Source organism: Acomys russatus, chromosome 8 (assembly GCF_903995435.1).
Source record: "Acomys russatus chromosome 8, mAcoRus1.1, whole genome shotgun sequence".
Taxonomy (NCBI): Eukaryota; Metazoa; Chordata; class Mammalia; order Rodentia; family Muridae; genus Acomys; species Acomys russatus.
In genome coordinates this window covers 75,940,184-75,966,552 of record NC_067144.1, presented here as the reverse complement: position 1 = coordinate 75,966,552, position 26,369 = coordinate 75,940,184, and the positions used below count along the sequence as shown (strand labels likewise).

The 26,369-nt window shown below is 47.9% G+C and overlaps 1 protein-coding gene across 1 annotated transcript; it reads right to left on the bottom strand.

Moving 5' to 3' along the window:
* Window positions 1-985: 985 nt before the first annotated feature.
* Fam3b (FAM3 metabolism regulating signaling molecule B) lies at window positions 986-25,402 on the bottom strand. The gene is made up of 8 exons (XM_051150337.1): window positions 25,316-25,402; window positions 20,199-20,342; window positions 12,905-13,028; window positions 8,611-8,669; window positions 6,739-6,789; window positions 6,113-6,200; window positions 4,851-4,983; window positions 986-1,182 (listed from the first exon to the last, which is right to left on the bottom strand). Exons 1-8 carry the CDS (start codon window positions 25,332-25,334, stop codon window positions 1,093-1,095), a joined length of 708 nt encoding a protein of 235 aa, XP_051006294.1. The 5' UTR covers window positions 25,335-25,402; the 3' UTR covers window positions 986-1,092.
* Between the last annotated feature and the right edge of the window lie 967 nt (window positions 25,403-26,369).

Genomic DNA, 26,369 nt, shown 5'->3' with positions numbered 1-26,369 from the left:
GCTAAGTGGGTAGAGGGGGCTCCTCTTTTCCAAGGAATGTGGTGACTACCAAGGAAAAGAGTTGGAAAACAGCACTTTCCTTCTCCTCCTCCTCTTCCTTAAGTCAAGGTCTCACAGTATAGCTCAGGCTGGCCTGGAATTCACATTGTAGTCTAGGCTGGCCTCAAACTCACTGCAATCTTCCGACCTTGGCTTCCTAGTTAGCTCTCTCCCTGACTCATGATTACAGACGACGCCATGAGTGCTCAGCTGTTTCTTTACCCTACCATTGTGGCCTGAAACCATAGCCAAATTAAACACTTTCCTTTATAAGTTGCCTTGGCCATAGTGTGTTATCACAGCAATAGAAGAAAGGAACCTAGCCAAGGCTACACCTGAAGGCATGGCCCAGTTCTTTATCCTCTAGAGAGGTTCTAAGATCACCAGGTGAGCAGCAAAAACAGTGTTGTAAGAGCAGGTGCTCCAAGCCTCCACAGGCACAAGAACCCCCTCCTCAGTGCTGGGGCCAGGCAGCAATGGCATCCATCACAACACAAATGCAGTGAGAGCCACGTAACAACTTGATGTAACATGAGTGAAGGTGCTGGCAACACTTTTGAGTTTCCTCTGACATGGTAAGGTCTGTAGGAGCTGACAGAGGGCCTTGCACAGAGGCAGGACTGACAGTGAATCCATACCCTACAGGTAGTTTAAGAGCCAAACGTGAGGTGACCAAGGATGTTGGCTAAGGCCCCATTTATTCCCCAGAAGATGATGGCAGGAACAGGGGTATTCCAAGAAACAGTGGGGTAAGGACACACTCTGAAGAGCTGTGGGGACCACATAGTGAGAATGTACCCCTGCTCAGCAGCCAGCAGGCAGTTTCCGCCCACCACCCAGTTTCCCCTGTAATGACCCCCACTGCTTGCTTTCCTGGCTTGAGAACACCTTCATTGTAAGACTCAGTGTAACTAACAACATCTTATTGGTTTACAACAAACTGTAGATCCACATCAACATTTTGCCTCACAGCTGGACGTCAAGGGAGCCGACTTTGGGATAGCCCAGCTGTGTGTATCTGTACAAAACACGTTTATTGAGGCCCAGGCATGGCTATCTCAGTCCTTTGGGTATGCATCCTTCGATCTGGATCTCTGCTGGCCAGCCCGAGTATCTGTTCTTGGACTGATCCGAGTGGTTGATCTAAGTGAGGGGAAGAAAAGGGGCGTCATTTATCCGCGAAGCTCATCAAAAACCTACTGCATCCGTGTCTGCTGTGAGCAAACTCATGTGAGCAGGAGTCTCACAGTGGCACTTTCTCCAGCCCAAGCTTAGCAGCTTAGAATTCTTCTCAGCACCCCCTCTTTCCTCTCCCATCCATTCTCCTGTTGTTTCTTCCTTCCTTCCTTCCTGGCTGCCCTCCTTCCATCGCTTTCTCCTCCCTTCCTTTCCTTTCTTCAGTTTCTTTGCTTAAAGGGGTCTTATTATTCTGTCTAGTCCAAGCTGGCCTGGAACTCACAGTGATCCTCCTGCCTCAGCCTTCTAAGTAATAAGATTATAGAGCTGAACTACCACACCCAGCCTCAACGTATCTCCCAATGGTAGCGAAGTGCTGTTCTAGAACTTTCCCGAAGCGTGGGGCTTGGCCTAAACTGCAGCTTGGTAGGGTAGCCAAGAGCCCACAAGAAGCAGCTACTGCAATATGAACTGGCTCCAGATTTTGTGTAATTCTGATCCACTTAAATGCGCATTTGGAGAGCATGGGGACAGCACGCTCTCCAGCTCTCACCTGTTGGAACAGGGTCATGAAGTTCAGACACCACACAAGCAGTTTTCAGAGTGTCTTAGCATCTGTCACTCAGCAAACATGCTTGCATTGGACTAGGCATTATAACCCCACACATTTTCAATTCTTTCACAGGCAATGGAGCGTCCCAGACTAGTGCCTTTTCTTACACCACAGCTTCACTGAAACGTAATTCACATACCACAAAACTCACCTGCCGACAACCCAGTGTTTAGCATGTTCCCAGTGCATGCAAGTGTCATTACAATAAGACAGACACTGCCATCACCTGAATGGGGGGCCACATACACTGCAGCACTTGTTGCTCCCCTTCTCACCCCAAGCAGCCACCAGCCTACTTCCTGTCCCTCTGGAACTGTTCATTCCAGAAATCTTGTACAACAGTGGAATCGTACAATATGTGGCTTCTGCTTTTGCTGGTACCATTCAGCATAACATTTTCAAGTCTTTCCCGTGCAGTCACTTATGTCCGAGTTCCAACTCTGGGAAGGCTGCAGTTTCCTTCCACAATCACCCTATGTTGACACTGCTCTCCTATTGGGAGAGCATTGCCATGTGGACCTGTGCCCAGTTCCCAGTACAGGCATGCTTACAAGGAAGCTTGCTGGGCTACGAGTAACTGTCCCTTTCATTTGGTAGAAACTTCCAGTATATTCCTCAAGGAGTCTGCCTCGTTTTATGTCTCTCCCAGCCATGTGAGAACTCCAATTTTTCTACGCGCTCTTTGATACTTAGCTGTGTTGCTTCACGTTATGATTACAACCACTACAGTGAGCCTGTGGCTCCATCTCACTGTGATCTGAGCTGGGTTTGTTCTGATGACTCGGGCTACTAAGCATCTGTCCACAAGTTTATCATCAGTCAGTGTACACATCTGTCCATGAGTTTATCATCGGTCAGTGTACACATCTGTCCATGAATTTATCATCAGTTGGTGTACACATTTGTCCATGAGTTTATCATCGGTCAGTGTACACATCTTCATTGAAGAAGCATCAGTGCAAAGGTTTTGGCCATTTTTAATTGGCATCTTTTTAACCATTGAGTTGTAAGAGTTCTTCATATATATTGGACATATCTGTTATTTGCAAACATTTTCTCCTACAATTATTCTGGTTCCTCCCTGCCCCACTTTGTTGTTGTTGTTTGAGACAGGATCTCAAGTAGCCCAAGCTGGCCTTGAACTCAAAGGTGATCAAGAATGGCCTTGAATTCCTGATTGTCCTACCTTCTGAGCACTGAGATGGCAGGCATGTGTCATTGTGCCTGGCTCCTTTCTTTCCTCATTTGTCCTTTGGAACAGAAAACTTTGTAATTTTGAAGCTGAATGTTTTATCTCTTTCCTTTTGCTGTAATACTGCACTCTCCCAGAAGTCCCTGCATGGCCCAGGATGGCAATGATTTCTGCTTGTTTTGCCATCCTGCTGAAAGAGTTTGACAGTTTTATCTCTGCCAGTTTAGGAGCTTGATCCATTCTGCGTTGTTGTATATGGTATGTGGCAGGGATCCAAACCCACTTTCTGCCTATGTGTCATTTGGTTTTCCATGCACACTTTACTAAAGAAACTATTCACCCCTGAGGAGACGGCCTTGGTTCATTAGGTGAGATCGTCTGGTTAGGTATGAGGGAAACTTCGCAGGCTCTGGAATCCTAGCTCTACTCACTCACTTGTGCCTGTCCTCACAGAGCACCACGCTGTCCTCACAGAGTGCCATGGAGTTGTGATGATTGCAGCTTTGGAATAGGTTCTGAAATTAGGAGACCTAAGTCTTCCTCCCTGAGCCTACTTTGGTGTGTCTTTATCCCTTTCCTGCTGGTGAGGACCTGAGGCACAGAGGGGTGAAATAGCTTGCCCAAGGCCACACAGCCTGAGAAGATATCTGTTCTGTGGCACGGGTTACTTGGGATGAAGGGAATCCTGAGTTCACTCTCAGAGAGTGCCCCAGAAGCCAAAGCAAGTGGGATACCTCCCCACCACACAGCTACTGGTACCAAAGGACAGACTGACAGGAAAACTGAAGCTTGTTCAAAACTACATGTCTCTAGGAAACCAAGCCCTAAAGCCCTGTCTCTCCTCAATGCCTGTGGGTGTAGGGAGGCACCAGTCAGAGCTGCCTCTCTTAGGTCACCGTGAGGCCTCCACTACCCACAGGTATTCAGACACCACAGGGCTGGCTTTCCATGTGCAAACTAACTGGGAGTCATGGTGAAAACATGCCATGAGTAGATGACCTGACCATGGCCTCCAAGTTCCGCAGTTTCAGATGAGGGCATCCCAGAAAGTCCAGGACCTCTGGAGCTAGTAACTGGGACCTGGGTGTCACTTCCCAGGAGAGGCCACGCCAACAAGAGGAGGCCCAGCTGCTCCTGGTTGCTGCTGTCTTCTTTAAACCACGATTCCAGATGGTGGGAGCAAAGTCTCAGGTTGACTCATGTGACTTGGTTTAACCCTGGAGAAAGGTCAAGCTCTGACCTCTAGGAATTCTAGCTAAGTGGAAAGATGGCCTTGTGAGGGCTGTGGGCCTTGGTGGTACAGTCAGTCTCCTCTTCAGACCCACTCATGTCTGTCAAAAAGAATCGGGGCAATGGTCCCCAGACGAATCAACCTCGTGTAGCTATGTAGCACCACCCACTAGCTGGGTTGTTTACAGGAGACATGCGCTAAGTCAGAACCTCACTCACTTCCCTCTTTTCTCTTTTGATAAACGGAGACACCAAGTCAGAGGTGACTCCTCCGAGGACAGCAATCAGCCAAAGCCGCTCTATCTGGTGCCTATTTGGTCCCTACCATATTAGAAGTGGTTCGTTATAAAACCGTCCCAGGCAGCCCCCTCTGAGATTGTGTGATTGCTATCCCCACAGGAGGGACTAAAGAAGGGAACAGTAACCGCCAGTGACTGGAACCAATCCCAGCATCCCAGCTGCAGGCTGTGGTGAGACTGAAGGGGTCTGGGATGGAACCCATGGGAGAGGCTGGCCAATGTTGTATGTATGAGTGACTGTTGACGGGACGCCTTTACACACCACAGCCCTGTCTGAGGAGGAATGGGGACACCCACTCACTTTTTCTCTCTCGATGTCTGAAGGAAGCTCAAAGCCCTTTGCTGCAACAAATACCCAGCTTGACCTGAACTTCATGTTCTTAACTTCTTTGCTTCCAAGGGCTTCTATGGCATCCTTCGCTTGGGCCTGCAGTCTGGGGCAAAGGAGAACGCATGAGAAGGTGTGTGTGTGTGTGTGTGTGTGTGTATGTGTGTATATGTGTGTGCATGGGTGTGTATATTTGTGTATGTGTGTGTGCATGTGTGTATGTGTGTGCATGTGTGTATGTGTGTGTGTATGTATGTGTATATTAGTGATGTGCGTGTATGTTTGTATATGTGTGTATGTGTATGTGCGTGTATGTGTGTATGTGTGTATGTGTACGTGTGTGTGTGTGTGTGTGTGTGTGTGTGTATGTGTGTGTGTGTGTGTGTAAGCATAGGGGGCAGGACAGGCTGCCTGCCTGGCTGGCTGGCTGTCCTGCCCGTGTCCCATTGCTTGTCTTGAATGGACTCCCGCTAAGCCCAGGGTCTCACCTCCAGTGCGCATGTGCTGTTGGAGCATGTGACCCTACTGGTAGGCATAGGGCCACATCTGGGAGCCCTTTGCACTTTGTTTTGAGCCCAGCGACCTCTCAGTTGTGAGAGGTCAAATGTTTCACCACTCTGTCAGCCAGCGTCACTCTCAACCCCGGGTCCCTCCTGCTTCCACGCAGTCAGCCCAGCACGAGCAGCTGGAGGACGAAAGCAAATATCAAAAGCTCTCCTTTTCATGCTGGAGAAGGGTTCGCTGAGGGAGCAGAGGGGCTGCAGAGGGGAGAAACGAGAGGTGCAGGTGCTCCCAGGCAAGGAGCTTGACCTCTGAACACACACTCTTTGAACTAGTGGGATGCATTTGGAGAGTCAATGACTTACATAAGTACTCCTAGTGAACAAGTGTGTGTGTGTGTGTGTGTGCACGCACACCTGCACACATGTGCAAAGGCATGTGAGCTTATGTGTGTATGAACTTCTATATAAAAAAAAGGCAGGTGTGTTTGAGAAAGTGTGCGTGCAGAGGCATTGTGTGTGAGCACATGAATGTGTGTGCCCGGTGTGTGTGTGTGCCCTCATGCAGACGTGGGACTTGCTTCTGCACTTGCCACGTCCATTTCCTCCCTTCCCTTGTGGAAACATCTCGCTCCTTGGATTCCTGCCCCTCTAGGGATGCTGCCGGGTCCTGGGGTCGTTATCCTCCTCCTGGCTGGCTGCTCTTGCCCCATGCGGATAATGACACGCACTCACCTGGAGCTCCCGTCATCATGGGTCACCATGAACAGCAGGGATTTCTTGGGGGTGTCCTGAATGAACTTGGCCATTGGCCCAGAGTTATCTGTGGGGTCAAGATTGGAGAGTAGCTCAGAGTCTTCTCAGTGAGTGAGGCTCCCACCATGGCTAGAGGCTCCCTCCTTTCCCCTCTGTTCCCAAATTCAGTCTCAGGCACACAGTCAGTTCCTTGGCTACCTTCTCAGGAATGATGTCTGGGGCTTCATGGGATGCTGTCTTAGGGAAGCCCTGGGGATGTGGACAACTTTGTAGCAGGTACTCAGGGCACAGCAAACATCCAAAGATGGAAACAAGGCAAGTCATACAGAAAGCCCTGAGTAAATTAAACCCTGAATCTAGAGTTAGCCAATCCCGGCTCCAAGCCCAGCTTCTGCAAGCTAGCCGCCTCTGCCACGGGAGCGCCACATGAGTCCCAAGCATTCGATGTCCTAGAGCACAGTGCTCAGAATTGTGACAGAACCTACATACGAGATAAACACAAGGCCAAAGAAACTTTCTGCTGCTTCCTCGAGCCATGCTTCAGTTTCCCCATATGGGGTCTACACAGTCTAGTCTTCGTTCCAACCGGAAAAGACTTCTCTTACCGCCTTCATACATATCGAAGTACTTTGTTGCTGTCACCTTTCCAGTCTCATCTGAAAGTAAAAGAAACGGCTTTTTAAGAGAAAGCTCGTAGGTCCCGGAGTCACTGGTAGTCCTAGCACTCCTTTGGGGCACATCTCTTCTAAGTGAGCCTGCAGGAAATGGGACTGGAGGGACGGGCTGTGTGGTGGGATTATTCTTCCAAGTCTTAGCCAGAGCGGCTCCATCTTGTGGTCATCTGCATGCTGCTGCAAAACAGGCTGTCCTTCCTAGGGGCTGCAAACTGTCCTTCCCATGGTCGGACAGTGTTTTTTTGAAACTGGAACCCTGATAAGAGCAAGGTCAGAGAACACAGAGACATGGGTCTTGAGCTTGGTTTTTGCACCCCAGTTTGTGTGAGCCTGTGGCCAGTGACGTCCGCCTCTTCAGCACTGTGTGGCAGGCTGAAACAAAGTTGCTTAACTCTCTGTAGTCCACGAGCCTATAAAACAGGGCCTTGGCTATATTGTAGAGGTATAGGTAATAAAACCAGCATGGTTCTGGAACCACAGCATGTGTCAATCAATGGATCAAAAACTAAGACCCAAATGGCTGTGCATAATTGCAGCCCTCTAGTAGTTGGCAAAGAGTCCATACTTTGTTGTAGAAAAGACCACACCAGAGGATGGGGAAGTGGCTGTATAAGGCTGTGAGTCATCCAGGCTGCAGTGAATAACCCAGAGAAATTCATTTATGTCACCAGCCCACACCGGTTGGACTTTTTGTCTGACCCATCTGCTCCTTCCTAATTCGGAGTGCATAGAATTTTCTACTTCTCTCAGGAAAGTCATGCAGCAACAGGCTGTTCTCCAAGGAGCACCTCCATCAGGGAGGAGGTGCCTGGCCACTCTTCTAGCACTTTCTGGTCTGTGTCAGGTATAGGATCTTAATGCCTCTCTCCTTTCTCCTCTGATCCATCGGAGCCTCCCAGACCTTCCACGTCACAGTAGGGGTCTGGAGGGGTCATCTGACTAAGGGTGCTTTGTCCTGCCTGATAGCCCTGCAGGCACTGGCCTTGCAGTGGGCTGCTTCCTGCATGACTTCCTGTTTTCCAACCTGCTGTGGTTCTTACTGCAAGGGATCCCTAAAAACGCTAAGATCCCAGAGGAGGCTGACACACCTGCGCAGGTTCCCACGACCCACAGCAGCCAGATGGAACTGGTCAGTGCTGCCCTCTACTTGGTCCCCAGAACCCAAGAGCAAAAGAATCCAAGGCCAGCATTTGTGTGGATCTGAGCTTTGTGTCCTCAATTGCAAAGTCTCTTTCAGATTCAGTTTTTGTTTATTTTGTTGTCGTTGAACCATAAATGGTTTGTAGAGTATGATTTCTGAACAATTGTATCATTTTAGAATTCGTTACAGTGTAGACCGAGATATGGGAAACATGAAAAAACCGTGGTCTTGGCCTGGGGAGACAGCGGATAAAATGCTTGAAGAACTGGGTTCAAATGCCAAGGACTCATGTCTGTAATCCCAGTGTTCCTCTATGGAGAGGAGGAGTGGAAAATCAGAGGACAGCTAGTCTGATGTGCACAATAGAACAAAACCAAAGAGACCCAAAGAAGAGATCTCAAAGAAAGGATGAGGACTGAATAATTAATAAAACTTAATTAATTTAATTTAAAAAACAGAACTTACATCTGAGGTTGTTCCTTGATCGCCACATATACTGTGATATACGTGTGCCCACACTCATATGAGTACACACACACACACACACACACACACACACACACACACACATACACAGTGATGTTTAAAAGAGACATCAAGGTCTTGTGAAAATTCTATTTCAGGCTTTGGGGGAATTTCTGAGAAACAGCTGTGCAACTTACAGTTAACGATAGCAATGTTTATCCCTCTTGCCACATTCCCAATCTTCTCTCCTAATAACCTAAAAAGTGAGTGAGAGTCAGTCAAGGGGCTTGTACATAGGCAAGATGAGCAGCCCTCCCTCACCTGCAGCTCTCCCTCACCTGCAGCCCTCCCTCACCAGAAGCCCTCCCTCACCTGCAGCTCTCCCTCACCTGCAATTCTTCCTCACCAGCAGCCCTCCCTCACCTGCAATTCTTCCTCACCAGCAGCCCTCCCTCACCAGCAGCCCTCCCTCACCTGCAATTCTTCCTCACCAGCAGCCCTCCCTCACCAGCAGCCCTCCCTCACCTGCAATTCTTCCTCACCAGCAGCCCTCCCTCACAGCCCTCCCTCACCAGCAGCCCTCCCTCACCTGCAATTCTTCCTCACCTGCAGCCCTCCTCCACCTGCAGCCCTCCCTCACCTGTAGCCCTTCCTTACCTGTAGCCCTCCCTCACCTGTAGCCCTCCCTCACCTGTAGCCCTCCCTCACCAGCAGCCTTCCCTCACCAGCCTTCTGTGCTCAGGGCCTTGACATTCCTTCTCCTTCCTGTTGCCCCTCCCACAAGTATTCAGTGGCTGAGACTGCTCCTCCAGACTACTCCACTCTTGCTCTAGACACCTGCAGGGTTCAGACTCCTTTCCTGAGTGCCTGAAAGCTGCACCTCATGTTACAGTCTGGACCAAAGGCCAAACAGGAAGTTTCACCAAGGCTTTTGCACTGAGTCCCTCTCTGCCCCTGAGAATCCATGCCTGGTCTCAGAGACTTGAGGGAGGATGGCAGCTTCACTCCAAGCTGGGCTTCCTCACATCCCTGCTTCCTTCTCCCTGGGTCTGCACTTCCTTCCCGTCAGGACCCACAGGCTTTGCCTGCCTCTGAGTCATCCTTTCACCCACGCACCAAATCCAACCCTTAACAAGCATTTTATATTGAACCACTTAATTTTTTGCTTTTCTTTAAAAAAATACTTTGATTTTTAATAGGTGTATAGTCTGTGCACAGGAGTGCAGTGCTTGAGGAGGTCAGAGGACAGCACGGGACCCCTGGAGCTGGAGTTAAAGGCAGCTCTGAGCTGCCTAACATGAGTGTTAGGAACTGAAGTCACACCCTCAAGAAGAGCAGTGTGTGCTTTTAACCACTGAGACATTTTTCCAGCCCATTTTCATTTGCCAATTAAAGAAAATGAAATGTCAGCATCATATTCAATTTTAATTCGACCTTTGTGCCCTAAGTCCAGGCAGACTAAAGTATTTCCTAGAGATGATAACTGTCATTGGAGGTCACAGGAATATTGTGTGTGCATGTGTTTGGGGTGTGTGAATTATATGTTCATGTATGCAGTATGTATGCATGTAGCCATGTGTCTGCAAATGTGCACAGTGTGTTGTGTATGTGGTACATAGACAAGTTGTATGTGTGCACATTTCTGCATGTATGCCCACATGCATTGTGTCTGTATTTGCACGTGTACAGATGTGCATATGTGTATAAACATGTCTGACCACATGTTGTATGTTTACAATTATGTCGTATTATGGACGTTTGCTGAGGTTAGCATCCATGACTCAGTAGCATCATGAAGAGAATCTGCAGTTTGTCCTTCATGTAAAAGCTATAAGGCGAACAACAAGCGCTTTAATGTTCTGCCTCTGACATGTTTAACCAGAGGCCTCCAGGAACCTCAAGGCCCAGTGCTTTCTAACTGTTAGAGCATAGACTATAGGTGCCCAAAATTGAAGCAACGAAGAACTTTGATTCTCAGTGGTGAAAAGCTGGGTGGCCCTAACTGCCCCCCCCCAGGAAGGCAGGAGATGAGGAGGAGAACATTTTTAAAAAGATCTACTGATCAAGCTTTTACCCTGAGGTAATGCCTGGTGGCACTCAGAGGAAGGACAGCAAGTAGCCAAGAAGAGACTTGATACCCTATGAGAATATATAGGGGGACATAATCTCCCTCAGGAACAGTCATAGGGGAGGGGAATAATGGGAAAATGGGGGGGGGGAGGAATGGGAGGATACAAGGGATGGGATAAACATTGAGATGTAACAAGAATAAATTAATAATAAAAAAAAAAAAAGATCTACTGAGATAAAAGAGAGCCCTAAAATGTAGCCAAGGACTTCCCAAGCCAACAACTGACTGAAGACAGACATTAAGGGAGAACTTTGCCCTTGCAGGAACATTTACTGGTTCTAGACGGGAGCTTGGAGAAATCAACAGAACTCTGATAACTATGGCGGCCTTAGGGACAAAAGTCTAAGGGCAAACTGAGGGCCAAATCAAATCTCTCAGCTCTTCTTGAGTTAGAGTTACAAAGGGTTGGATAAAAAAAAAAAAAAAAAAAAAAAAGACAAAAACCAGAATTTGTGGCCTTTAGCACCTTTTTTAAAAAATTGAATTAGGCAGCCCAGAAAATGGTAGTGTTTAAAATGTGTTTGTGCCAGACCAGGGCATGGCTCAGTGGTAGAGTGTTCTGCCTGGGGTGTACCAGGTCCAAGGATCAATTCCCAGTATCAGTAAAAAAGCAAAACAAAACCACATAAACAAAATGTGTCTGTGTCACCCTGATCTGCCAATAGCTCCAGGTCCCTGGAAACAGCACGTGACTGAGGAATGCCTCCTACCAGTTCTTGTGTTGGGAGCTCGGTCCCATCATAAGTGATGCTGAGATGCTGAAAGAGACTGTGGAAATCCCTGGAGGAGGGTCAACTGTCCTCAGAGCATCAAATGCTCTTAAAGTATGTTGATTCCCCAGAGAGCAATTGTAAAAGGGCAAGCCTGACTGCTGAGCACCTCTGGCTTGCTTCTCACCATGCAATCTCTGTGTCTGCTCAAGCTATTGTGAAGTCACCTGCTACAGGAGGCAGAGCCATGGCCTTGACGCGCCTGAGGCAGAGCCATGCTCTTGACGCTCCTGAGCTTTGAGTCAGGGTTCTTTTCTACCACAAACAATCCAGCTTCTGGCATTCATCACAGTGATGAAAAACTGATTAGTGTGTGTCTCTTGCTGCTATTTTTTAAAAAAAGAAATTCTCCAATGTATATCTGGGCACACTGGCAGAAGAAGCTTAACACACAAGAAAAAAAGTCAACAAAAGCAAGAGCCAACTGAGCCAGCAGACAACAGCGACAGACTCACAGGAGCTCTGAGATAGCAGCACTTAATGCATTCAAAACAAGTGGGGAAAACAGAAAAATCTCAATTTGAAGTAAAAAAAAAATTGGCAAGCTCAGTTGGAAAAAAAAGAGATGAGTATAAAGACTAAAATGACATGGTAATATAAAAACAGTAGTTGAAATATAGAAACAGTAGAAGAGACGATTGGTGACCAAAACCAGAACAGAACAAAACAAACAAACAAAGCAAAACACTGTTCTGAGTAAAAGATAGAAAAAAAAAAATTGACAAATACAAAGTAGACTGTGGGGTGTCTGGAATAGAGAACTAAGGTTCAATAAAACCAGAAGATGAACTGAGCCCCAACATCCATTGCTCCTAAGTGACAGAATGTGACTCCCCGCTTCAGAATCCTACCACCGTGACTTCCTACCATGATGCACTGCACCCTCAAACTGTGAGCCAAGATAAATCATTTCTCATTTAAGTTGCTTTGGTTCAAGTATTTCAACTAGCAATGGAGAAAGGAACAGGAAATTTGTCAGACAGAATGAAGAATTTTGAAATAACACTTATTTAAGAAGACCCAAAATATCTACATAAGATAAAACAAGACACCCCAGGGTAGTTTGAGACAAAAGAAGAGTAAAAACATCTTAAAGGTGACCTGAAAAGCCCTGAGCACATCAAGACCTGGGTCTGAGTCCTCACCTTGCACCCCACTAAAGGAGCTATCTCTCTAGAGGCACAAGGGCTTCACCTATGAAGGTTGGCATCACCAGCTACTGAGCAGAGCTGTGCTTAAAACTGCTAGGACCCTTTCCAGAAGGGGTGACTTAGAGAGCCCTGTGTTTCTACTAAGTAACTGTATTTGTAGTTAGGATCTCACAGAGAAAAGTGCAAGTCTGGGTGGCTTCACCGGTGAATTATGTGGAGCTACTGCCAAAAGAGACCATGAAAATCCAACCAGGGACACAGATGGCCCTCAGAGACCCTCATCACCATTCCCCAGGGACACAGCTGGTGTTCTTAGCCCCCCTCCCCAACACACACACATGATCTTCAGCCTTGTCGGAGGTTAAGAACACACAGGCGCTGCCTAAGAGGAAGGAGCATGGACACAGCCAAGCAGACACTCCTGATACACAGTACTTACAGCTCGTCCTCAAAGCAGATCTTGGCATATTTGTCTCGGCCACCACCACTGAGCAGCCGGTAGGCATAGGTGTCCGGAGGACATGGGGCCCAGTGGTCACATTTTTGCCTTTTGGGGGCAGGGGCTGTAAAGACAAGAACAGAACAATCACAGTCTCTTCTCAAAGATGATGGCTGTGTGGCCGCTACTATCAACAGCTCCACAATCCAGGGCCAATCCCCAGTGTGGTGGGGAAACCCTAGAAGCAATGCTGGTTCAGAGGTTAAGAGCACTGTCTGCTCTCCCAGAGGTCCTCAATTCTGGCTCATGACCATCTAAGATGAGATCTGGTGCCCTCTTCTGGTGCGAGGGCATACATAAAGGCAGAATAGTGTATTTGTAATAAATAAATAAGGCTTTAAAAAAGAAAAAGAAGAAAAAGATTGAAAGAACATTGAAATGTTTTCTTGGGCTTCAGAGCTGGCTCACTGGCTGCTCTTGCAGAGAGTCAACCAGAGTTCAATTCCTAGCACCCAAGTGGCAGCTCACAACTGTAACCCCATTTCTAGGGAATCCAATGCCCTCTGTGGCTCCATGGTGCATAGACATTTTATACAGGCAAAATATCCACACTAACAATAAACTACCCAAGAAAAACTGAGGAAACCATCTAATTTATAGTTGCTGTAACAGCAAGATACTTGGGAACAAATTCAACCAAGGAAGTAGAAGCCCTATATATTGTAAAATGTATAAGAGAAACAGAAGATAGTTTTAAGTAGCATGGCCAATTTGTGAATTAGAATAATTAATATTCTGAAAACATTCATGCTTCCCAAAGTAATCCCAGTGTCATTATTTACAGAAATAGAAAGTTTATATGGAAGGCTGGCATGATGGCTCAGCGGGATGGGTGCCTACTGTCAAACCCAATGACCTGGGCTCACTCCCTGCAACCACATGGTAGAAGGTAAGAACTGACTTCTGTAAGATCTTCTCTGACCTCCACACAAGTGCTCCACACACAGGCATATACATAAACAATCAATCAACCAGTAAAATGAAAGAAAAACAGAAATCTTATATGGGACCACAATCAAACAAACAAAAAACACAAACCATCCCAAACATCCAGAGAAATCTAGAAGTAGTATGTAAATTGTATTACAAAGCCTTAGCAATCAAAACAGCATGCTACTATCATTAAAGCAAACCAATGGAACAGGATAGAGAACCCAGAAATAACCCCCCCCACACCCACAGTCTTTCCATTTTTGGCAGACATGCACTGACACAGAGAATAAATGGTGTTACAAACAGATGGGTAAAGCCAAGTTATCTCACATCTTACACAGCCATGGGGGCTCAAAATGGATCAAAGACTTGGGTGTAAAAGCAGAAACTACAAAACATGTGGGAAACATTGGGTCATGTTGGCCAGGCGATGACTTTTCAAAAATGACCTCAAAAGCACAGAGGCACAGACAACAGAAGAGAAATTAGACAGAGCAAAGAGACAACCAACAAAACAGAAAGCAGTTCTGGACTAGTCCTCGGATACAGGACTGAGATCCAAAGTACACAAGGAGCCCCAGCACTTAAATGACAAGTGAGGCTGTTTCAACCCTGAGTTTTAAATGGGCAAAGGGGTGGCCAAGATGAACCCCAATCCCAATCCTCCCGGGCATTTCTAAAGGTGATAAGGTCAGTGTGTTAATGAAAACCTGTGTTCCTGTGTTCAGTGCGGTGGACTCACAGCACGAAATGGCATGCATGTAAACAAAAGAATACTGCCCAGCCTTCAACAGAACACAATCCTGTCACTCTGGGGAAACTAGGGGGACATCCTGTTAAATAAAACAAACCAAATGTAGAAAGGCAAATACCACAAAAGCTCACTCAAAGAAACAGAGCAGAATAGTCGCCATCAGAGTCTGGGCAGGTCAAAGAGTGGGGAGGGGGCAAGGAGAGTCGAACAACTTTGCTGAAGAATACATGTGAGTCAGATCTGAGCCTGTTAGATCAAGAGATTGGCCATGAGACGTAGTTAATGACACATGTATTATACACTTGAAAATTGCTACTGGAGTCACCTTCAAGTAAAGCCATTTCTAGTTAAAATATTTGCTGTTGAGCTCCAGTTAGCCAACCCACAGAGTCTGAGCAGATCAGAATGTCACACTGTACCCACACGTACATACAGATTTTATGCTTAAGTTTTGTTTGTTTGTTCTGGGTTTTGTTGTTGTTGTTTGTTTTTCGAGGCAGGGTTTCTGTGTGTGTAGCCCTGGTTGTCCTGGAACTCACATCGTAGACCAGGCCGGCCAGGAACTCACAGAGATCCAAATGCCCCTGCTGCCCAAGTGCTGGGATTGAAGGTGTGTGCGACCACCTACAGGTTTTATGCTTGAATTTTAAAATTAATCAGTCTACTGAAAAGAACCATTCAGGCCAGGGAGAGAGCTCAGCAAGAGTAAGAAACTTAGTGCCAAGCTTGAGGACTTGAGTTTCACTCCCAAGAGGTGGAAAGAGAGAATCAGTTCTCAAAAGTTGACCTCTCCATCTCTGTCTCAGCACATACACATATATGTATGAGGGTAACACTTCTTTTAAAAGGACAGGAGCCATGATGGGGTGAACAGTATTGTCCCTGGAATAGGGCAAGGTTCAGAAAGCTACCATCTTGCCCAGTATGCTGCTGTGTCCCTGATGGGCTTGGCCTAAGACGTGGCCTTTTGGTGACCTTTGTCCTCAAAGGAAGAAAATGGAAGAGATGGCTTCCTCTCTCTCCCTCAGGCTGGTCTGAGCTCCTCTTTGCCTGCCCTTTGTCTCTTTGGCTCAGTCCAGCCACACACCAGCATCCCTGCAGTGTCTTTTTGTTGTGTTTCGTTAACTCTAGCCTACAGTTTCCTTTGTTTTGTTTTTGTTTTTTTAACTTCTCCTTGGAATCAGAGATTTCATGTTAGTGTCCAATAATATTGGAGCACCTCCACAGAGGGCAGTGCTGGTAGCTGCTCTGTTTTAACATCTGCTGAAGGCAAGAAGAGCTGTTCGGTTGATCTGTGTGTACATGAGCACATGAGGTCAGAAACAGGAGAGCACCAGGGGTGGAGCTGGGGTGCAGGTCAGCAGCACCGCACACACAGAGCAAGCTGGGGTGTCCATCCACTGTACCGAGAAAGAAGGGAGCAACAGGAAGTCCCTGGGACCAAGGACAGCTCTCTAGTCAGCTTCTACTAATTCTCTTCCTACAGGTTTTGATATTTTTTTAGACAAAAAAAAAAAAAAAAATCCTATAAATTTTCACCCTTGAGAAGGAATCTTTACTATATGCAACCATGTCCTTCTGGATTTTTCCATGCACACAAAAAGCATCTGCAAAGTCAAAATATGGATTAAACACATTTAAACAGCATGTTGTGCTAATCCTACGCTTCAAGTACAATACATAATGTGGCCCTCTTGTCAAGCTCCAGACGACCGATTTTAAATCCAACTTTTCAACTCTTAATACAAAAAGATGCTGTGTATACATTATCTTTCCAATATTTCTAGATATTTTTTAACACTCCAGTGTATTTAACAACTTAAACTCTGTGTGTGTGTGTGTGTGTGTGTGTTGCATACCTATGGGCGTGCTGGTGAACATGCCCGCACATGCATACACAGAGGTCAGAGAATGGTGCCAGGTGTCTACTGTGCTCTGCCATGTCCCTTTAACACAAGGCTCTCATACAGAGCCAGAAGCTTGCTGCTTTGGCGCTGCTAAGTGGCCATTGAGCTTCCAGGATCCACCTGTCTCTGCAATTCTGGAGCTATAGACATGTGCAGCTGTGCTCAGCTTTTTATGTGGGTACTGGAGATTTGAACTCAGGTCCTCATGCTTGCATAGGAAGCACTCTTACCACTTAGCCATGTTCCCAGCCCCTGGTTAACAATTTCCAAGGTTTAATAATGATACTCATTATTATATGCTCGTGAAAACGCATGGAACAGAATATCTTTAAATGCAATGAACATACTGTTTTACTGTGGGTGCTTTCTGGCTTCCGGTTTTGCGACGTTTACATGTATAAACTCAGTTTAGAGAGATGGTTCCTCACATGGGAGGACAGTGACGGTTCTCAGCAGGTGTGCTGGCTTCCTAAGTGTGTTGGAGGGAGGTCTAACTGCGCTTTCAAATGCTAATTTCAGTGCCTGAAATCTGATTACCATCCTGTCATGAGCATTGTTATGAGTGTTGAACTATCTCCAGTAACCCTGTAATGATTAAGAAAGGTCCCAAATTATCCCTGATTGGCTAAATAAAGATGCTGAAGCCTATGATTGGGTAGAAAAGAGGTAGGCGACAGTTTACATTTGGTTTGTGGGGTTGGGGGTCCAGAGAAGAGAGGAGAAAGAAAGGATGTAGCAGGCAGCAGGAAGGGGGAAAGCCAGGGAGAGAGGAGTCACCATAAGGCCAGTTGGCAGTGAGCATACGGTTGTAGGAACACATGATGGAGCAGAGGCCGCCCCGGGAGTCATCGGATTGGCAAGTGATTGATTTTTATGTGGGTTTTAAAGGTACTAGGATTAGGGTGGCTCAGAATCTGCCTAGCATAGTGCTTACAGTTTAAAAATAAATCATAATCTTTCTGTGTCAGTCACTGGTGAACTAGCTGATTGAAGAAAACTGTTGCTGTAATAATTTACTGCGCTATTTAACAATAATTTGTCTTTTACAACACCTGTGGACAGTGCTGTGCCTTACACACTTGGCCTGTGGCTCAAGACAAACACCTCCCCATTCCTGACACCCTTGTAGCCAGAGTGTTGGGCACAGCGTCTCCTCCACTGCCTGTGCAGTGGGCATGAGCCTGTGCATAAACACTGTGTGTGCCCACAAATGTGCTGTGGTTATTGGGGGGCGGGGAGGCACCCTGACCCTAATGGTTGTTCAAAGGGAAGCCCTGTGGGCATCATACACTTGTCAGGTTGCAGAGGACAGGCACTTAGGACAACGGCAGTGTGGGCGATCGCACTACAAGAGGCAGTGAAGGGAACCACAAAAGGTAGATTCAGCTGGTTATAAATCCAGGTGCAAAATATAAACAAGCAATTTGGATCTGACGGCCCTGCAAAGACCTCCCAGAAGCGAGAAAGGCAGCAGCAGCCCAATTGTCCCAGAAGTTTGGCTCTGCAAGCCCCAAAACATTCAGAAAGCAGCAAGAAGTTAAATTGGTCATTAGAACTCGGAGTAACAGGGAATTAACAAGGAAGCAAAAGACCATTTCTTTCCCCAACTGTAAAGAAAGTTTTTAACATAATCAGCATGTCTTACAATCTAACTGTGTCTGCAGGGCTGTGTCAGCAAACACATTAATTAGATAACAGTTCTAATGCGTATAGATACACACGAGTCAAGATCTTCCTGTGTAGCACTGGGTGGCCTGGAACTTGCTATGTAGACCAGGCTGATCTTGAATTCAGGTTGATATCTCTGCCTTCCCCTCTGCTGGGATTAAAAGTGTGAGCCACCACACCTGCTTGAATCCTGTAAACAGGGAGCTGGCATGTGGGAGGGCTCCAGCCTGCCTCTCAAGACAGTGCTATCTCCAGGACTCCAAACAAACCCATGAAAAATTCCTTTTCATCCCACGTGTCCTCTCTGAGGCCAAGTTAATAAAAATAAATGCAGGTTCTTGGACTCAACCCTAGACCCATGAACTTTTAAATTTCCTGGTATGGGGGGGGGGCTGTCCAAGAATCTGTCTTTCAGGGAAAATCCCTAGCTTGTGTATGCTGGTTTTCCACCTCACCCTGGAAATGACAGTGATAGCCCTGAGGGTCTAAGAGGAATACTAAAAAGTCACTGGAAAACTGGGTTATAAGATTCTTACAGTGTGTGGCAGAGACACCACCAGCAGGGCTTCCTGCTTACATGGCAACAGCTGTCCCACCATGGCCATCACCATCATGAGACTGTGCAATCAGAACTGGCCACCCAAAGTGTTCTGTTGCATGCCAGCCAGTGGTAAGCGTGGCCCATGCCCGAGTGCAGTGGAGGTCAGGGAACAACGCTGTCTGAGGCCCAGACCTCTGTACACTGAGGAGTTGGGAGGGACAAGGAGGATGGGATCCGGTGGCCATGCGTAGGCAGTGCCATTGTGGCCTTTGTTAAACAACTTTGGGCTAAGGTCAGGAGAACATGAGGGGGAAATGGGGCATGTTTATTCAAAACTCCATAGCCACTCTTCCTCTTCATGGACACAGAAAAAAAAAATCTGAAATTTTAAATGGTAACACACACACACACACACACACACACACACACACACACACACACACACACCTGAAAGCATATCAGAACAGGAGAAGCCAACATTTAAAGACACCTCTGGTGCCCCTCAGCATCTCCTCCAGAAAGCTTTACATGTAATGGATATGTGATCAGAGAAGACCTGGTATATTCAGGGTGGTACAGCCCTAGATAAAAATGAATTAACTGAAAAAGAAAATTTACCAACACCCATTTCCTTCTAAGATAACACATTCCTTCCTGGCATGAGTGTTGTAAAATAAAACGGATATGGAGAAATAGAGAGCATACTGTGACTCAGTGAGACGTCATCAGCAAACTAAAAGACAGGCTGCCAGCAGGTACCATGTCCACACCGACCTGGGTCTCACGTGGTGTGGAAAGCTGAGGCTAAAGCCTAGAATCATCTGCCTTCACTATCCTTCTACCTTATTTGTGTGGCAGAGACACTCAATCCAATTGCAAAGCTAGGAGAGTGGCTAGTCTCCACAGCCGGCTTACTAAAACCCCTGTCTTTGCATTCCAAGGCTTGAATTAGGGGCAGGTGCCACACGCATCCAGCATTTACATGGCTTCTGGGGATCCAAACTCTGACCCACACTTTTTGTCAAGAGCTTTAACTGCTGAGCCATCTGTCTATGGCACCCCACCCCCACCGCCACACAAAAGGCCATTTCTCTAACTCCTGCTCAGTCACTTCCACCTCCCAGGGCAAGACTCCAGGACAGCAATCCTTTAGGAAAAAACAAAACAAAACCTCCAGAATTAAGACACTAGACCTGTGTTCTATCCATGGAAGAAAGCTGAGACTGGCTGGGAAAGGATAAAGGATAGTTCAGTGAGGCTGTAGGTTGCCATGACTGCAGAGTCCAGACTGGTCCCGGGCATGATCAGTGACATGTGCCTCAGGATGCTGTGAAGCCTTTAAGTGGACATGTGCAGAGTCCTTGTTCTCCCCTCCCCCTCCTCCACATCCGGCTAGGCACAGCTCCCGCTGCCGCCTGCCTGTGTACTCACCTTTGAGGACAGGTCTCTCTCCTATGCTCCGGATGCTGTAGAGAGTGCTGGAGAGGGGCACGTCAGGAATGAGCTCCGCAAGCAGGTACCCAGAATACCAGGCGCACAGGGAGGAGAAAATAAACACTAGTGCCTTGAAAGTGCCTAGAGACAGATGACAAGAGTTCCCAGAGATGACAAACTGTCACCATGGACACCCAGACATTCCCCTCTCCAGCTTATCACCTGACCCACATCTGGTGCCCAGACTCCTGGGAAGGCAGCTTTTGGTGAAAGGAAGTGGGCATGTGAGGGTCCCCACAGACTGTGGAGTGGAAGGCAGGCAGTGCAGGTGGACAGGAAGTGCTTTCTGCCGCAGACAGCTGTACAGATGCTGCCCCAGATCTCGAGCTTGCTCCTGGGGTGGGAATCGAATCTTTAGAGGGTAATCTTAGTCTGCTCTGTTGTTGTTAGTGCAGTTTGTTTATTTTTTTTTTTTAAATCATGGCATTTCCCTGTTTAAAAATAAATAATAATAATAATAATAATAATAATAATAATAATAATAATAATAATAATAATAAATGGCATCAAGGTTCCCTGAGTATGTGCAATGGATGACTGCTGAAGTCCCACACTTGTGTTATAACCTCGGAGAGATCCTCAGAGACACCAAGGTCCCTGAGAGTAGGAGGGCCCTATAGACCTTTGTGCGCTTGCTTGCTTACTATCAAAATCGCCTAGCTACAAGAAGCCACAGATGATATGCACTTGTAATTCCTTAGGAAGGCAATTTCTTCCTCTTCGGTGGCACAAGCCTGGTTCATCTATAAGAAATGGAAAGAGAAAAGGAGGATGGGAGGAGGAATAAGGAGGAAAGGATGGAGCTAGGCAGGGAAGGGGCTGGCGGAGATGGAGGAGTTGCAGGGACACCCCCAATCTATAGCTTGTCAGCCACAAGTACAAGAGGACCTCAGACTTGCCAGAGTGTTTTCTCCCTGCCCAAAGCTCCAAAGAGAAGTTCTCTCACTATGTGCTCCACAGGTCAGCACAGTGGTCAGTATAACTCTGAGGCCCCTGAAGAGAAGACATGTGATCTGAGTGAGAAATGCCTCATGTGTGTGTTGTGTGTATTAACACTGAGTCTCCTTGCAGTTTGGAAAGGCTATGCAAGCTTCGGAAGAGAACCTTGCTGGAGGAAGTATGTCACCTTGGGGTGGGCTTTGAGATGTTACAGCCCAGCCTACTTCCTGTTTCTCTCTCCTCTCTCCCTCCCTCCTCATGTCTGCTTCCTGACTGCTACCAGGCCTTTCCACATGGTGGACTCTGTCTACTCTGGAACTGTGGACGGTATGTTCTAGAACATTCTTTGCAGTGGATTGTGTGCTAGGGCAGCTGCAGAATACGTACAAAGGCAGGGACAGACCTTTACATACTGGTAATGTCTGGACAATTTCATCCTAGTGCTTATCCAAGAAAAGAAAATTGACCCAGGTGTGGTGACACACACCTTTAATCCCATCACTCGGGGAGGTGGAGCAGGAGGGTCTCTATGAGTTCGAGGCCAGCCTGGTCTACAAAGTCTAGGACGTGAGCCCAGGACATCCAAGGCTACACAGAAAAACCCTGTCTCGATCCTTACCGCCCCCAAAAGGAAATTGGCAAATGAAAAGACATTCAGAGGGTCTTCCAGACTCCCACACATGAGAGACCCTGAGCAGCAGCAGCTGTGCTAGTTTTGGAACGGGTAAGGAACAGAGTAACAGAACAAATGTGAGGAGTCTGATGAAGAAGAAAACGGAGCATATATGAAAAGCCAGGCACCCTCCCGGGGACGGCTCCCCGCCCTGGCAGGACTGCGTGTGGGTAAGCAATGAGCTCCCGCTGGGACTGTCATCATGACTCTGTGCTTTGGGTAGAAGGTACAGTCTGGCTCATTGCAGTGATGTGAGACTGGCCAGACGAGGGCAAAGTTAAGAGCCAAGACCATTCATTCTAGGGTAGGCAGATAGAGCCAGGAGCATTTGGGGGACCAGTCTACCAAAGGAAGAAAAGGAGCTGGGGGCCAGGCAGATTCAAAAACCCACACTGATGTGATATGTGCTCATGCCTTGAGCTGCCATGACAAAGTACTGCGCACCAAGAGTGCCAATAGGAACACTTTTTCATGACAGTAGATGCTGGGGGGCCAAAAATCAAGGCGTCCCAGGGCCAGCTCCTCCTGCCTCCCACCTCAGCTTGGAGATGATATCTTCTCCCTGTGTCCTCAGTGGTCATCCCTCTGCGTGTGCCTGCCACCTGACCACCTTTTCTTGAAAAACAGTCCTGTTATCTTAGGCTAAAACCTATGAGCTCATTTGAACTCCTTTGAAGACTTTAAATCCAGTCCCATTCTGAGGTCCTGATGGATGGAACTCCAGCACAAAAATCTGGGTACAATTCAGCCCTTACTATAGCACCAGGAAGCCTCTATGCATAGGACACCCGCAGCAGTTCCTGTCCCTGGCAGACAGACACAGGCAGGCTGTCAAGACAGTGACAGGAAACCCCAATCTATAACTTTGTCAGAGCAGTGTCCGGATGAGAGTCCAAGCTGGAGCTCATTCCTTATCCATGCCCAGTCCTGTCAGGGCATGGAGCCGTCCCTGGGAGGGTGCCTGGCTTTTCATATATTCTCCATTTTCTTCTTCATTAGATTCCCCACATTTGTTCTGTTACTCTCTGTTCTTTACCTGCTCCAAAACCAGCATACCAGCACTAATAGCAGCAGACTTGGCACCTAAGCTGAACACGGAGAAGGGGCTTCTGGAAGGTGGGAGCCCAGAGACTCTGGGGAAAATGGCTCCCAGCACCCTGGGCTGGTGACTGCTCTGGTGGGAAGAGGTCCAGCAGCTTCAGAGGTAAGGGAGGGAGAACAGAGTCCAGCAGCTCTTCTGTGGTTCTGTAACCAGGGCCCAGCCTTTCCTTATATAGTGATAAAGCCATTAACTTGAGTAAGCACCTAAGCACCTTTGGTCCATTGCTACACAGCGAAGCCTAAGGGTAAAGGCCAGCACATGGCTCCAGGAGGCTCCAGTTGGTTCAAAGTACTTTGTCCTCAGAGATGTGTGTTCTGGGCAAGTGTAAGCCCCTGCGTATGTGCGTGTGCATATGTGCGTTCATGCATGTCTTCTAGCCTTATTCTCACTGTCAGATGTGCATGGCCTGGCCTTTTAACTGGCGAGTCACCAAGAAAGCAATCCTAAGACCATCCAAGGCTATACACAGGATCTTAGGGGCTTACCCCTCTCCCATACCCAGGGGCTGCCAATCACCACTAACCCTCCCAAACTAGGTGTCCCAAGCACGGTGAGGCTGAACAGCACCCACATTTCTGTGCTGAAGTTCTGTCTGTCAGGTCCTCAGAATGAAACAGGATTTGAAGAAGGGTCATCTTTAAAGAGACAGGTAAGTTTAAAATGACATCATCTGGAAAGACCCTGACCTAGCTGGCTATGTGTGTTTTCAAGAAGAGGTGGTATGGCCCAGACACACTTGGAGGGAGACCATTGGTCTTGCTAATGGGTGCCCTTCAATCTGAGTCAGTGAAGCTGTTTGTAGTGCTTGCCAAGATTCATCCAAGGCCCTGGCTGCACCCAGGCCTTTTGGCCAGGAAGGCTGAGGGTGAAGGGCCATCTTTAGGGGCTCAGCTGTCTGTGGTGCCCAGTGGGTCCCCTGACCTCTCCACTGAGGCTTTTTAGTCAAGAGGTGCCACCACTACCCACCTTGCCAACCCCCCAGCTGAGGAAGAAGAAACCCACCAGCAGGCCCCATGGGGACATTATCCTGACAGCATCCCAGGCCCAGTGAGAACAACTCTGAGGCTAGACAGATGAGCCAATGACAAAGTCTATTCCGGGAACACTGCCAAACCCTTAGCTCGCTAAGGGAAGTAATACAGCCCCTCCTCTTGCCATCACACCTATGGGCGTGGGAGGGGAGGTAGTGAGCAACAGTGAAATAAGGACCACATCGCTGTTGTGTGAGTCATGAGCGCTCTGTGGAAAATGGCACACAGCCATTTGTGAGAGAAAGCAACTGGTTAACTTCCAGCTTCCTCTATATGCAGTCAGGAAAAAAAAAAATGATATTCTAATCATGCTGTACGGGGATAGTGAAACCATTCTTCCCAAAACACTTAGAATAAAAAAGCCAGTGCCTTGAATGAGGGCTGTGCTCTACGTTCATTGCTCAGGGCAGGCTCGGACATGTTCGGAGAGACGCCATTGTGCCAAGATCACAGGCAACGGTACAACATCATGCTGACCTGGTTCATACAGACGCACATGTGCACGCTTGTCTCCACCCACTTACCCTCTGGGACACCCAGATAGTGCTGATGCTCATGCAGAGGCAGGAAACAAGTCCGATAGGGAAGCCAAGGGCACTTCCTCTTTATCAGCCTGCCAAGTTTGTGCCCACCTGCAGGGGCTGCCAAGGTGCTTGCCCTCAGGGGAATAACAGAGCTCTGTCCACAGAAGGCAGGCTCTGAGAGACTCGGGGCTGAGGAAAACAGCAAGCCTTCTTCCCCCTTAAACATCTCCCCAAGTCTCTTATCAATGTGAAATACTCTGAGAAAAACAGAAACTGGCTTGTGAGAGGGGGCTTGGTGCTCTCAAGAGCACATCTGAAATCAGGGTTCCCACCTCTAACTCCCCCAAATAAACCCCAAAAAGGGCTGTCTCACTGTCCTCCTCACTTTCCATGGAGTCCTAACCTGGGCAGCTTGAACCTCAGCCAGCAGCCAATCCCCACCCAACTGTCCTGGCTCTAGGCCTCCCACTCAGGAAGGCCAGTCCCCAAGGACAAAGCCATCTTGGTCACCCATGCCTGATCTCACCTCAGCTGGCAGCACACTGTACTGAGGAGAGTACACACAACACACACAGCCCACCCATGTTGGGTAAGAGGAAGAGATAGTGGGAGGGGAAGCCCCACCCTTTGCACCCCAGATTTTTGTTCCCACCAGGATCCCAGGTCTCACAAGAGGTGACCTCGGGCAGATCCTTCACCCAGTGCCTCAGCCTGGCAGTTAAGGAGAGGAAGGGTGATGCCCCCTCCATCCAGGCAGAAGCAAGTCTAGCTGCCCTGGCACTCACCTGCAGCAACTGGCCGCATCTTCCAGGAACTGCTCTCCTCCTACCCAGCTCTTGCCTGCAATTCCCAGGGGCCTGTGGAGGCTGGCCTACCTGCCTAGCTGCATATAGAACGGGACTGCCCTTAGGGCAAGCAGACAAGGGCGGGCCAGTAACCAGCAAATGGGAGGACCCATGGGCCAGGAACGTTCAAGGGGAAACCTGCAAGCTGGCAGATGTGGGTGGGGCTGCACAGCTGGTAGCACCCTGGAGCCCAAGGTTCATTTGAGAAGCAGGAGGCATTTCTTGTCCTGCTCACCAGGGGCTACCGATGACCAGAGGCCAGAGCCGTTGTAAACAAAGAGAACACAGCAGAGTTCACAGCTAAGGGAACCTGTGCTTGAACAATTCGATCCCTGACCTTAATTTAACATTTCACAAGAGGAAATGGCTGCAAAGTATAGACTGGCTCAAGCTTTGTGAGCAGAGTCCCAGAGTCAAGCTGCTGCTCCAAATTTCAAGGCTCTATATTGTCTCCAAAGTAGTCACACTGCACACTTGCTGTTGATGTGGCCCAGTGTGGTGCCTACCCCGTACCCTCTCCTTTACTGATTGGACAATTACTTTGGGAAAATGGGGTAAGAGAGAGCTCCTGGCTCCTTGGGACATGTGTATGCAAGAATATGGGGCACAGAAACGGCATCAGGTGGATGGGTGAAGCCCTCCTAGGATGTTGCCCCACTCACTCATCTACCTGAGTAGAGTAGGCACAGTGTCCTCTCACTGTCCTGGGTAGAGGCTCATTACACACGCCCATCAGGTTTTCACAAAACTTTGGACTCTATAGTCACAGTGGTCGCAAGTCACTAAGGGAAGTTGAAGCTCCAAGAGCAGATGACCACCCAGTCCAGCTGCTGCAGGGATTCAAGTCCACCTCTATCCCTCCTCTTCCAAGGAGCCCAAACACTTGAGTCACACAACACAAGATGGCCTGGCATATGGGGGACATCCCTCTACAGTGTTCTGGAAGAGAAAGGAGAAGTGTTGGCCATGACACGACGGTTAGTGCTGAATATCA